General features: G+C 38.4%; 1 protein-coding gene across 6 annotated transcripts in view; it reads right to left on the bottom strand.

The window, feature by feature from the left end:
• Positions 1-14715, bottom strand: part of PRKG1 (protein kinase cGMP-dependent 1) — a 466513-nt gene that overhangs the window by 66282 nt on the left and 385516 nt on the right. For all 6 annotated transcript variants that reach the window (XM_035330176.1, XM_035330177.1, XM_035330178.1 and 3 more), the window contains one exon: positions 12025-12099. In XM_035330176.1, the coding sequence (XP_035186067.1) occupies positions 12025-12099 (75 nt within the window). The remainder of the gene's footprint in view (positions 1-12024; positions 12100-14715) is intronic.

The following is a 14715-nucleotide window of genomic DNA, read 5'->3' as shown; positions in this document are numbered from 1 at the left end:
TGGGAAACTAAGAAAACTTTAAAATACCTCAGGTGACTATAATTTATTTATTTTTTTCAACCCCAAATTTGACATCCAGCAATCATGAAGTTGAAAGGGGAGCTCACTACTTGTAGTTCCTGTTGAATTCTTGAATGATATGGCCTCTGGCACACCCAGAGCTCGGCTTTGTTATGTTAGTCTCCTCAGTTAAATGGCACAGGAGATGCTGCTGCTCAAACAAAACATTTGAGATTTTTTCCCCCACCCATGTTCAAAGCAATACTGCAAAATGCTTGAAGCTATTCAATGACAGTCACTATAAAGGGCCCCTTCACTCACGGGACACCCTTGTACGTGCCCTCATCTGAAACCATCACCAACCTTCAACATTAGGGAAGTGAAGGTACAAGACTGCTTGCTTCCAGCCTTTACACTTTCTATTTCTCTCCTGAAAAGTCTGAATGTTTTCTCAATTTCCAGGAACAATAGACACTAGCTGTTCTGGACAACAAGGCAATGATAAAAACCTGCCTGCTCTAAAGGAAAACAGAACAAAACACATAGAGAAACAAGAGAAGATACTCATACTTTTGCTTCTGCATTTAAAAAGGTCACCTGAAGTAAGTTTTTGGTAACTAGAGTTTTATTTTAGTTGATTGGAAGAAAAGCATTTGATGATATTTAACTTTAGAGGGGACTTTGTGAAGTGCTGAGCAAAAGATGAAAGCAATTCCCATTTTTGTTGTTGTTTTTTGTTTGTTTGTTTTTTTAATGTCAGCTTCAATATTTAGGAAGGGTGTTTTTGAAACAGCAGTAATTTCATGCAGGACTTTCTTTCCTGAGATGCGAACTTTGTAGCTTTATCTTCTTGTTTCAACTACCTTTTGCAAGCAGGAGGTAATGCCTCTACTAAGCACATGCTCAGTGCTTAACAAACATTTTTATGCCCAAACCTGACCCAGATACAAAATTCAATTTTTGCATACGTATTAAAGCAGTTTTTAATTTGTAAGCAGTCAGGTTGATAATAGGATCATAAAACATCTTTGAAATTTTTAAAAGATAAACTTAAGACCTTCATTTCCCTAAGTGTATGCCATCGGAAAGCAAGCTAAGAAGCTGGAGAAATTTAAAGAGATGGCTCATTTTTCAAAGCATTCAAGTAGTTAGCTTTTCTGCAAAACCAGCATCTGTTGGGACTGACTGGCAACTTTCCTACATGTTAAAAGAGTAACAGCCAGTTACTGGCTTGCTGCCAGCACATTTCTTATTACCAGCTCCTAAAAGAATTTCAAGTTGTAAGAATATATTTTGCCATCAAAGATGAATGATATCCTTTTGGCACAGAAAGTCTCCAAGTGAAATAAGGAATAGCTATCCATTAAAATCTCCAAGTGTGAGAAACACTCCTTTATTAGAAAGCATCTTCTTAAAGCATGAAGGATTAGGCAATGCACCAAGTGCAGCAAATCTCATGATTTAATTTGAGACTACAGTTGGTACAAGGAGCTGGAAGTGCACCTGATGGCTGTGGGTGAAGATACAGCAAAGACATTTGTAGGAGATAATCAACAACCAAGCAAATCTCCTCCCTTGCTCGGGAGCAGAGCTGTGATTGCAATTCCAGAAATGCTTTTTGAGCACAATTTGTCAAGATTGTATCAGACTAATCCTTTGTTTTGCTATCAACAAATTAGGTTGTTTGATGTGTTCAGTAGAGCAACCTGAAATCACACTTGAAAATGAAGTAACAAAGTCTATCAAATATTAAAAACAGAGTATAAAAATGCTTGTGTGTGATAGTACACTGAGCAGATAGAGCTAGGAACGCTTAATTCCCATTACTGAAATGAATTTTAAATACAGCTGCGTTCTTGTAAGTTATATCAGAAATTTAATCACAATAGTCCTATTATAAACTTCCAGGTAGTTTTACATTTATGTCCAAGATAATGGGGAAGATCAGACTTTTATCTTTTCTCTCAGGGTTTACAGACACTCAGCTTTCTCACATATTCTAAAACTTCATTTTATCTATATTTTTGATGTTTTACCTTGCTATACATATAAAAAAGCTGTGGGATTGTTTAAATCATAAGAACAGTTTTTCCTCTTTTTTCTTTTTCTTTTCTTGAGGAGCTGATTTATAGACTTAGAGCTCAGCACTTCCCAAATCATTTAATGGAGTCAGGCACTGAGAAAACATAGCAAATGCAGCACAGGGCAAATCAATGCAAGTGGAGTGTGGCATAGTCAGGATAAATAAGTATACTGCCCAGCTGTACGGCTTGGGATGGCCTAAGTGCTGGAAGCAAGCAAATGGAAAGAAAACTAGAAAAATCCACCAGCATTTCTGGAAGCCTTTTTATGCTGTAGCACTGTAGTAGCAGGTTGTCACCTTCCCATTTCACCAAAAGGAGGGAGTGTGGAGTCGTGTGGGTCCTTCAGCTGTCTGTCGGCAGCGATGAAGGCAGGGACTCACCTCGGCAGCATAAATTGCTCTTCCTCCATAGAGCCTCTTGGCCTGCCTTTGGTTTAAGTGCTTAACACTTGGCAAAATTAAGGGACATCAAAATAAGAGAGTCTTGCAGTTGAGTTTTGGCAGCCTGCAACATAGGCACCACATTGCCAGTATTGCCATGGTCCAATATTGCTCATAATCATGAGGTAAGGATGAGATATGAGTGAAAATCCTGAGTTTAGTGTGGACTACATTTACACTGTAAGCTATCTCTGGAAATTAATTTGAACCTTCAGGAAAACCAATTATGTATACTTTGCAGGGAAAAGGGGAGTAAAAAGAAGAAAAAAGGTTTGTTTTGGTGTCTCAGCTGCTGGTGGAGTGGAGGTGTCAGCAGGAACATTGGAGTTAAGCCTGTATTGCTTTTTTCACTTACAGGAGGATTAAATTTCTTCCATTTCACAGTTCGGTGATTGAATTTCATCTTTGAATTTGACACAATTATTGTTCAGGGGTCAATTGAATTTGCTATGCAGTTTTTGGGTACCACGCTTACTAACTTTCTTGAGGAAAACAATTCATATTCACTCATCTTTGAAATATGGACCTCCACACTCTACTCTTTCCCCTCTCCCTGCTTTTTAAATAACTGCATAGAGCAAATTTTCAAACCGTTATAGCCATTCCCTGCATATCTCTGCCTGAAAAGTTTCTCAGGTATGCAGGAAGAACTTCATCTGGCAACACCTTGACCTCCTCTGCCAAGGAAAGTTAGCAGAGGGGAGACGGTGCTCCTCCACCTCTCCCCTGGTGCTGCCCTCCCCGGAGCCCAACCCTTTTCCTCCTAGAGTTCCCCTGGGTGCCAGCACCAACCACATCCTTGCCTTTCAGCTCTCACTGGCACTACATTTCTCTCTTTTCTTTCCTTTACCAACATTTCCCCCTAAAAGTGAGGTCAGACCAACTCCTGGTGGACCTCATAAGAGTTGGTCAGGTACAGCCAAGGACAGCTGCTCTAGCAGGTGCTGGAAAAGCCACAAATAATCCCACAACTATTCCTAACAGTTCCGAAAATCAGTAGGTCTCTATGGAAGAAGCATAAGTGAGATTTACAATATATTTGACTCTGTTGAAGCACCCTTGTTATTTACATCCCTCTGATGAAAGTGGGGCAGAAATAGCCCATCTGCCTGTGCTGTAATACTCACAGAGCTATGTAGGTAATGTTGGGGACAGCTCAGAAACATACTGGGCACCAGATGGGCAGAAACTTTGCACAAAGGCTTTCATGTTACTGTTGCCCCTCCATTCCTCTCGGAAGCTTGCCAAAGTTTCTGCTTAAAGCTACCAAGACTGCGCTACACAAATGGCAGTGTTAGGATTAATAAAGTATTCTGAGTGGTTCCAGAATAAAGCATTCAGATAAATGCCAGAAGAAAGGCTAGTATAATATGCAGACCTCCTTTTCCATCAAGTGCTACCAGGTACAACTCGAGCTGCTGAGCACATAGATGCATTCACAGCACTATTTTTCTGTTTCCTCTGGAATGAGACTCATAATCTTCAGAAAGCTTTCTGCTGCATTTTTATTTCATCATCTCTCAGCTAGTATTGGGCTCTAATTTATAAAACAAATGCAGTAACATATTATCATAGCAGCCTGCTTCAAAAGAACTTTTTTTTTTTTTTTTTGCTGGTGCTTCAATCTGCCATCTGACACAGCCCATTATCATATCAAAAGGTCAAGTTAGCAAGAGAAACGCATATAGATTATTACCTAAATAAAATTGACCTGTTTTTAAAAGCTAATCTAATATATCCCTTGTGAGCGACACAGTGCATTACACAGTGCATTTTCTCAAGAGGAAAGCAGCCATAAAGTCTACCCAGCACAGATCTTTGCATGAGTAATGCAAGGCTGCAAGTAAATGTCAATTCACCATCAAAAAAAAAAAAAAAAAAAAAAAAGTAACAATTTAGCAGTCTCTACAACCTTCATTTAGGATTATCACCTTGGATGTAATCTTGATGTGCTCTTACCTTTTAAAATCATTTCTGAGAGCTTATTTTCTAAGTAAACACCTATTCGTTACAGCAATTGGGAATATCTGATAGCTAGACTTGGATGCAAACTAACATTGGCTTCAGTATGAAATTACAAATTATTTAAGGCCAAACTCTGTTATACACAAAATTCTCCAGCAGAAAGAAAAGTCTTAAATAGCAGAGTCCAAATAATGCTATTTAAAGTCAGTTACATTCTCGGTGTTTTTTTTTTTTTTTTTTTTTTTATTTTCTCAAAATAGCAAGAGTTACTTTAATTGTTTACACAGCCTGAAAGAAATGACTGTGAGTTCTGCTTTATATAGAATTAGTGATCTTTTTCTCCCTTTTTGCATGCCCCAGAAGCTTCCCCCACCACCACTCTGGCACTGCAGACAGCCAAGGCAAAAGCTAGTTCCCATATGGTCACTAATTCAGAAAACAATTGACACAGAGGGAGATGGAGCCAATTATCATAGCCCTCCATGCTGTCCAACTTTCGTAATGGTGTAAGCCAGAAAATATTTTCTCTTGCAGAAGAATAACTAATCTAATCATTCCATAGTTCACTGACACCAAGGGTAAGTGAATTATTTCAGCAAAAGTTTTCAAAAGCTGTGGTCCAACAGAAAGCTGGATCTTAATTAAATCATTCTCTTTAATTGGTGTCTCCAGATTTGGAACTTCTAACTGAAATTTCACTTTTGGCAGGGGTTAAAAAACCTTCTTGGCTTATCTTTTTTTTTTTTTTTTTTTTTTAAAAAAAAAGAGAAGATAAATAAAAAAAAAAGAATCCTGTCCTAACACACAGTGTTGTTTATCACTCACAAAACCCACAGACTGGCTCTACTGTCAGTAACACCCTGCACCAAGAGGCTCGCAGACTAGCATCTGCACACACAGCTTTCCCATCTTACCAGAACAGGAGGCTGCAAGCAGGGTTCTGCCATGGCACTTTTTTTGGAGCTGAGTACCATTAGGGCCAACTCCAGCCTTACTACATCCATGCAGAGGTTGGCCACAACTTGTATCCTGGTACCCATAAAGAACAAGTCTGAAGAACAGTCTATATGCCCCAGGTGCATTACAATGTATTTTGCCCCAGATGAGGAGTATGCTTCTGAAGCAACTGTTGGTGCAACTGAAGCTTACTGTTCCCTCTAACATCAAGAGCATGAGAGCTGGGCTCCTTTCAGGTGAGTCCAAAGGAACTGGACTGGAAGTACTCCAAAGGAAAATGCCACTGAAATGCATACAGTCTATACATCAGGTCCTTGTCACCAGCATTTTTTTCTCTACAAATCCACTCTTATTAATCTGTGCTATTCACTAATACAGACCTAGCGCAATAAGCACCCAACTCCCAGAGACGATTTCAACTCTAAAAATAGCTCCCAAAGAAAACCTCATAAAGCAAAAGAAGAGGCTACATAGGAAGGAGACACACCGAGAGCCAGCAGTGGCCCTCCAAGAAATACCACCAAGGAGGAACACGGGATACTTGAAAATACTTTCTCCTTTTAACACGTTGGCAAGAGAGAAATGAGACAGACCAGGGGATATGAGGATTTCATCTGGCAGAGCACGCTACTTGGACACAGCACGGGGAAAGCCCTGAACGGCAGAGGGCACCTGGACTCCAGCTACCAGGTACTGAGAGACACCAGGAGCAGGCTGCCCTCCAGCCAGGCACACAAGCACATGACGAGCCAAGAAGTTTTCCTAAACTGGCATCGTAGAAAATACTAGTGCAAAAATGTATTGCTGTACATATTGCCATTTTGGCAGCTGCAAATGAAAGGAAATGAGACAGGGCATCACCCTGCTTTGTTTGCTCAAACTGTAAAACTGTATCTGTATCCTTCTCATTAGAATAAAGTCAATTTCACCTTTCAAGGCAGGATGAAAAGGGAGTAATATGTAGAAAGTACGAATACAAAGTTAGAAAAATATTAACAACAACCCTCTGCACCAAAACTAAGTCAATAAAGTGTTAGGATGCCTTGTTATGAATATATGTAGTGAAAGACGAGGGGTAAAATGACAAAAGAGATGACCCCGGCCAGTAGAATGAAAGGTTTGGATGGAGCTCTTTATTAAAAAACAGAACAAGTTAAAATTAAAGGTGTTTGGGGTCAGAGCTGCTAAGAAAGGAAAAAGAATTGTATACCTGGACAAAGGTCCCTGCCTCCTTAAGTCCCATGAAAAGGAGACAATTTTGGCTGTGAGTATCAAGATGTATACCCCCAGGGCTGTAACGCAACTAGAATGAAAGAAAGTAAAAAGTGCAATCAAAATAGCCCATGTCTGCAGAGAGCCTGGAGCAATATCATGACGGCACGAGTGTCTCGACTTCAATAGGGTATTAATTTCAAGCCTCGCTGCCACAGGAGATCAACATCAGCAGATAATTCTGGATGTGACAGGAGAAAAGGAGTGTGAGGACCCTGGTCATCAGAGCGGATACGCTCTGCTTGGCAGGGTGAAGCCAGGACGCTGCCAGCTTTCCCAGCATGGTGGTGAGGGTCACCTTGTGTTTGCCATCTCTGTGCCATGGGCTGCCTTCCTACAGCCTTGTCACAGAAAGGTGGGACCAAGCTACTGGGGACCTCATCCGATGACCTTGTTAGTGGTTAAAGGAGCATGCAGTGATTAACCTCAAGAGTTTTTTGGAAAAGGGAAGACCAGCAGAAGGGATTTCTGTGCCTGCAGCGAGTAGTGTTTGTTGAACCCTCACCTCATTTGGCACCAATAACTGCAGTAGAAACCACCTGTTTCCTCTTGGATTTATGAGAGTTGCAACAGTGGCTCTATCTGGAATAAATCTACACTTAGATGGGTCTTCTTATTTCGGTGTCTTCATCATGCCCCAAACACCAACACCACAGGCAGAGTGTGCTGGACCTGGGCCTGACCCTGGGACACGAGTCCTGTTCTTTTGAAAGTCCTGCTTTCTCAGAACATGAACCAAGTTAAAAGTTTGCTTCTTTCCTTCACCTTTGCACTGGCAGGAATGTAACTAATATTCATTAGTTGATGATTTTATTAACTTATCTGAATACATCTGAGGAGTAGAATATTAATTATGTGGTTTCACTGATGATTTCTGACCTAATCAAGAGACTGAGCACAAAGAATGCACTTAAGGAGTAATGCCACTTCCAAGCTTGCAATAAACAGGAAAAAGTCTCTCCAAAATGTAAAACTAGGAAGATATTACTTGTAAACAAGTAAATCAAATCTGGTGCTGGAGTAAGCTTATGTTATAAAGATGATCTCTATAATTGTGAGGATAGAAGTGGGTTCATCCATTTAGATGAAGGCCAGAATTTTTATACTAACCAGAATTTAAGAAAACTCACAAAATGGTATCAAAGATAACTCAGCTCGAGTACATTAGCAACTGAATTCCACTGCCTTCAGCAGCTCAGGTGCAGACTGGCTTTCCTAGACAGGAAGGTCAAAACCCTTGAAGAAAACAACTGTCTCCGAGGTCTGCTTGGCAGGAACTGCTGGGCACCTTCCCACTGGAGCACTGGGACAGCCTTGTGTGGGGTATCCCGGCTGCCTGTGCCGGCCAAAAGCCAAGGACACAATCCAAAGGTGTCCATGCAGAACAAGGAGACGCCTACAGCTGTCATTGCCACTATGCGGATGCCTAAAAGCAGGGGTTGAGAACAGAGAAAAGCCTTAAATCCCCACTATGACCCCTCATTTATTGACGCAGTGAGCCCCTCTGCTCAGCTGAAGTATTTTTTAATGGTGCTATGCATTTTCTTTTCCTTCAAGAACCAAGCAGATACTTTAAATCATGCCCATGGGCAAGAAGTGGTACCTCCATTGTCCACAGCAGTTTGATTGCTAGAACATTTTCCCAGGTGCTAGGAACAACCTAACCATATCTCAGGGCTTAGCTGGGAAAACACCACGTTGCCAAGAGATAAATTCAACAAAAACTTGTTCAGTCCTTTCAGAGCTGGAGGATTTTTGGATGCATGGAAAGCTTTTCTGCCCTGCAACTTCTGCCTAACCATCTCTCAGATGCATCCTGCACTGGGACCATCACCTCTGTGGCAGCAGAATTCTAGTCGTGTTCTAACACAGATACTAAAAAAAAAAACAAAAACCAAAAAACAACCAACCAACCAAAACCAAAAACGTAGTGCCACCAATTTTGTACTATTTCTGCAATGAACACCTGCCTACAGCCCAAGTCCTGTTTTAGGAACAGGAACCCACTATTGGATGTGGCCTAAAATTATGCTTCTGCTGAGCAGAAGCCTCCAAATTAATAGGAATTTAACAATCATCTTGTTATGGATAGGTGTATAATAAAATGTATTTGCTGCCATTCTGTAGCATATTTTGTAGCCACTGTTCGCATTTCAGCCCTGAATGTGACCACCACAGCAAGGAAAAGCAGGCTTTGACACACTGTAATGCAGTCTTAGAATGATGTCCCCTGCATTTACTCTGCATGATCATGACTGATGAATGTCTGACCTCTGTGTGGATCATCTTGGTCCACCTGACACATGGTGAGATAAGGGCACACAGAAAATTCCTCTCCATCCAAAGGCCTTTTCTCACCTGCCATGCAAGCACTGAAAATTAGATGCTAGCTATAAGGATGCAAAAGTAGGAATTTCTTTTATGTGATTTGAGTACTTGAATGCACTTTATGTCCCGAGCTCTTCCATTTTGCAAACTTCTCTTCGGAGAAGATAAGCCCTTGAAGGACAATTAGCTGAAGCTAATTAACACAGATTGAAAAGTAATCCAGGTTAAAATTTCTGCCAAGTAGACTCTTCTCCCAGAGGAGTTTTATCTTGCGATATAGAAACAATAACTCTTGAGTGATAAAACTTTCTGCAGCAACTTACAATCCATCTTGATTTACTCTCAAAGTAACTTTGTCATTTTTTCCTATTAATCTTTTTCCTGTTCATCTTTTTGCAGGAATGCTCTTGCTTTCAAAGAGCCAAGCAAACATGAATATGACATTTAACTAATAAACACTGTATATTTTGAAAGCATATTCCTTTTAAAATGTTTCTCAAGACAGACAGCACTGATGCCTTCTGCTTTTTCAAAGACAAAATGTCAATGTGTGAAGGTCAATAATGGCATTGTCACCTACAGTCTCAAGTAACAGGATTCAAGCACTGGCTTCTAAGATGGCAGGAAAAACTGCTTTCAGAAGTTGCTATCATCACTTCTTCCTTTTGGGAAACAATTCTTCTATCACTAGCACTCCTTTGCTTTGCCCTTCCATTTGGATGAAACAGCATTGGAAAAGAACAAGCATCAAGAAGACAAAAGCTCAAAAATGTTAAGGTCAACACAGGCCCACTGGTTACCAAAAATGAAGAATTTATTCAAAAGAGGTCCAAAATTAGTCCTCCTGAAGACATGTTGTAAAGAGCACAAAAGATCCTGAAAGCCTTTCCCTAAAAGTCACTAAACCATCCTGAAAAACTCTACAATACAATCTGCATACCCAAACATTGCCTGTGATAATAAATTGCTATGTGATACTCTTTTATTAATAATACAGCTTGAAACTGTAAGTGTGAGAAGACAAATGATGAAATGGGAAATGTCAAGTTCTACTTGAAAATTTTGTTTGGTGCTAATGGATCCTGGTATAACCTTAATATAAGCTCCTGTGATAAAAACATCATCTTATTACTAAAAAAAAAAAAATATCCAGTTTAATCACCAATGTTTTCTTCCTTTTTATTCAGATGGAAATCAAAATATTCCAAATAGTAGCACTAACAATAAAATCTAAAAATATAAAATCACATGCCTGGGATACTTGGGACCAACTATCTGAAGCTGCTTACTTTAATTTTTCACCACTTTGTAAAATGCTTTATATAAGCTGTTGCTGGCATTAAAATGTCACGTTTTTAGCTGGTACTAATAGATAATTTTTATAATAATGTACACTATATTTATCTGTAATACCCAATAGCTATTTATCGACTATTATAACATACTGTCCCATTTTACTTTGTATTCTGTGTTCTAATTACCTACTTTCTGGGAAGGTAAAAGAGGCTGATAGCCTCCTGTCTTAACTAAGGGAAGAATTTTAGGGAACTTGAGCACTGGAAAAAAATCTTATATGTTTAATTAGGGGCAGGGAAATACTACTCAAAACAGAAATGCAACTCTAGGGTGCCTTCTAGTACCTTAAAAGAAAATAAAACATGATTAAAAATGTATTTCAAGTATCACTCAAAGATGGTAATAAGAAAAAAATTAAATCTTAATTTGCAGATACTTTGCGATATGAGTAAATTTCTTGGGATGCATATTTATTTTTTGAAACAAACAGTTATTTTTAATTGAGTAACTATTTAGGTTGTCTCATTTTCACTCCACTAAAGTGCCAAATACCCTTATTACACACTATTTCAAGCCTCTCTGGTTTGAAGAGAAGTTTCTATGTGTAACTTAAGAGTAAGCTTAAATTTATAGTTCTGCAGACCACTGATTAACAGGCACGCTTTCTGAGTGTTTGATTTGGAGTAAACACCCAACCCCTTTGTTAATGTGGTTAAAAAAAGAAAAAAAAGAAAAAAAATGTAATTTTTTTATATAGCAACTTTTTTTTTTTTTTTTAAATACCTTTGCTTTTGTATCTATTGGTTTATATTCACTATCATTTTCATCAGAATATGTTCTCCTTAATAAGCTTTACTCTTGGTATGGAATAAAGTATCAACATACTAAAGTCTTTCGACTAAAAAAAATTGTATATTAAGAGTGAATTATCAGTTGGGATTTTTAAAATCACAATACACTAAAGCTCATTTCTGAAACAAATGAATATACCTAGAACTTTAGACAAATATATTGCTTCACATCAAAATAGCTGTAATATTCATTCTAAAATGATAAACTTGATTTCTCACTCTTTGTCTCAGAACAGGATTTGACTTTGGGAAAACATTTCAGAAAGATCAGAGCTCTCTAAAGAAACAAATCATATTAAACAGAGCTTTTCAAGACCTTTAATTTCTTACCTCAAACTATTGCATGATGATAATAATAATATTAACAATTATGATTAATAATAATCATCAATAAATTAAGTACGATAATACCAATAATTATCATTATCATAATTAGTGATTGATATTAATTTATTGATAATATTATAATTATTAATATTATTAATTATAATTAATGACAATAATTCATTTTTTTTACTTTCTTAAGGTCTGAGACTTCCTTGGACTCCAATACCATGATTAAGAAAGACATTGGGACCACCTGGCTCTGGGCACCAACCTGAGGAGAGCCATCTCCTTCTGGCCGTCCCATACTCATGAAGAGCACCAGGAAAATCCAGAGTAAGCACCTAATTCTTTACTTTTTAATCTGTTTTACACTATTACATTGAGAAAATGCTGTTTTTGTTTGTTTGTTTGTTTGAAGTTACCATGCTTCACTATCAATAAAACCATTGCAGCAAGAAAAATGCGGTTAAGATTTTATGCTGAACACAAGGAGCCAGCACTTACTTTGCTTTTGCTTCTGCATCTTCATAAGCTTTGTTCGAAACATCATCTAGGCCACCAATCAGATGTTTGAAGGAGCTGTAAAAACAAAGGTACATTTTTAAGAGAAAAAGGGTCTAACTGTGAGGGAGCCAAGCAAGCCAACGTGGCTCTTCAGCAGCAACCTGGGGATGTCCCTTGATGCTCCTGGATGATAACCAGGAAGATCCAAAACCTATTTATCCAACCTTTAGAGACTGAACCCAACCTCAGTAAAGCTCGCACTGTCAATTTGACTGGTAAGTCCCATGATGGTGAGGTGCCACCACCATGTCCCTGTCTTCCAGCCAGAAACCCCTAAAATCCCTCAGTTTTCAAAGTGAAGGATAGTCTTTATTTCTGCATCTTAGCTTTCTCACTGCTAAAGAAACAGCAACCAAGAACACAGTAAGGAGGAATAAAAAGAGGAAAAAAAAAAAACAGACAAGAAAAAGAAAATGAGGGCAGAAAGACAAGCAAATTATCATGAGCCAAATGACATTTAAGAGGAGATTTGGCTTGAATTGGGTGAAACGTTGAGTAAGACAGGGTGAAATATTAGGAGTTCCTGATACAATCAGAGCTGAGCTGTCTTCTGTACAAGCCCAGAGTAGCTTGAGAAGTCCCCTAACACCATTCTCTGTCTCAAGGGAGATGCAAAGGACAGAAACAGATTGGAAAAGAAAATCTTTTTATATAATGAGTGACTCAAACAAATGGACCCCATGACCATATAATCAGCTAACAAGCATCACTCCAGAGAAAAAAGCATTAAAATTGCGACTATTATGCCTGTGTTAGTGATACTAAACAGTATCAGAAACCAAATAAGGAATAAAATTTGAATATTTAAATAAAATTAGTAATAATTATTTTCAGCTATTAACAACTGAAAATATTACAGGTGAAAAGTATACTTCCCTCCTACACGTTTCTATTATTCCCAGGATGTCTGTCATACATAGGGTTGTTTTTTGTTTTTTTTGTTCTTTTAAGAAAGAAAACGCCATTTGCAAAATGAGGATAGAGCTAGATTAATTTGAAAGGATGAACTGCTGCAAATGACAGTCTCTTGACTGATCTCAGCCCTAAGGTCACAGCTTCAAAAATGAGAGCCCTGCAGTTCCTCCCTCTTCTATATGGTCATGACCCTTTTGAGGCGTTGAACAGAGATGAAGAACAGAATGGCTATTAAATCAAAAAGTGGAAAAAAAATTAATTGAAAAGTTGAAAAAAATAGAAAAGAACAACTTTTAGGGCCATATTTACAAATAACAATAGAATACTTAATGTGGGTCCTCTTTCAATAAAGACTTTTAGGATGAATGAAAATTAATGCTGTTCAGCAGATGAGGAGCATACAGAGAAACTTAATAATTCAGTCGGTTTGCATCTTTTCCCCTAAAGCACTTGGTTTATGATCACATGACATTATACAGGATAAAGAGCTATGCATGGGCAGATTAAAAACCTATTAGCCAAAAAGCTTTAAAACTCAGTTGTTAGTGAAAATACAGCAGTATAGAGAAATGAAATATTTTCATCCAACTGAGGCATTTGGCTTTAGAAGGTATAGGCAGAAAACTTAATATCCTGTGGCATCACATTCCCTTTGGCCTTGAGAATGATTAAACAGTTTGGACTGTGCTTTGCTGAATAATCCTAAACACATTGCAAGTTCTTAAGTGGGTACTTAAGTGTCCTGCTGCCTCAGGAGACATCTGACCTTAAGCGAGGTACCGCAGTGCGTGTGCTACTAGCAGAGGATATGACTTCCAGAAGAATGAAATGAGGCTTAATTATTATCTGCTCTTTGCTTATGAGTAGCTAGAAAAAGCCATATTCTACCCATTATTGTAATAAATACGAGGTAAGAGGTAGAGTTACTTGCTATAATAGGTCTTTCCACCATGGCCTTTTTCATAATTATAACCATCACCGCTCTGGAAATATCCTCTGCCCACACAATTCCCTCATTTTTCCACTTTGTTTAATTTGTAATATTTGAAATTATACGATCTAGGAAATCATTTACACAGCATGGGGAAGCAACAAGAACTCATTAATAAAGAGAAGAAGGCAAAGACCCCTTTGCTCTTCCATGGAAATTGTGTCAGGAATTTTTTAACAAGGCAGGGGCTCAGCAGGCTGTAAGCTTCATTATTAAGATGTGTTAATAACCAGAGGATCTTCTCAATGCAGAAATTTTCACTCAGCAGTGAAAGCATGAAAAATTTAGCTCCACGGTTTGACACATCAAGGTTTGTCTTCCCAGCAATGTGTATGTGCTACGGGATGAAACCAAACCCTTGAAAGATGGCAGTGAAAGCAGAGATGTATATATTAGTGCACCACAAACAGATATTTAGGCAATTGAGCAAGACAGTGTAATGCTGTAATCCTCCTGGCACGCTACAAGACATGAGCTAAGGCTTAATATGCAATTTTAAGTAGCAAGGCTAGGGTTGCTTTAATGTGGTTAGGAAAATGTGGTAGGGTTAAACATTCCTTTTTCTTTTTTTGGCAATGTGAATAAATCTATGTATAGTAAAACATTACATAGACAAAAAAGAAAAAGTCACAGAAAGGAGCAACAACAGTTTGCCTAAGTTCCTTATTTTTTTATTTGATTGTCTTAAGCCAGATTCAGGACTGGGCAGGATTTTTAAGTTCACT

The sequence above is a fragment of the Oxyura jamaicensis genome, chromosome 6, assembly GCF_011077185.1.
Source record: "Oxyura jamaicensis isolate SHBP4307 breed ruddy duck chromosome 6, BPBGC_Ojam_1.0, whole genome shotgun sequence".
Lineage (NCBI taxonomy): Eukaryota > Metazoa > Chordata > Aves > Anseriformes > Anatidae > Oxyura > Oxyura jamaicensis.
The sequence above is the reverse complement of the archived record's forward strand: the minus strand, read 5'-3'. Positions and strand labels throughout refer to the sequence as shown.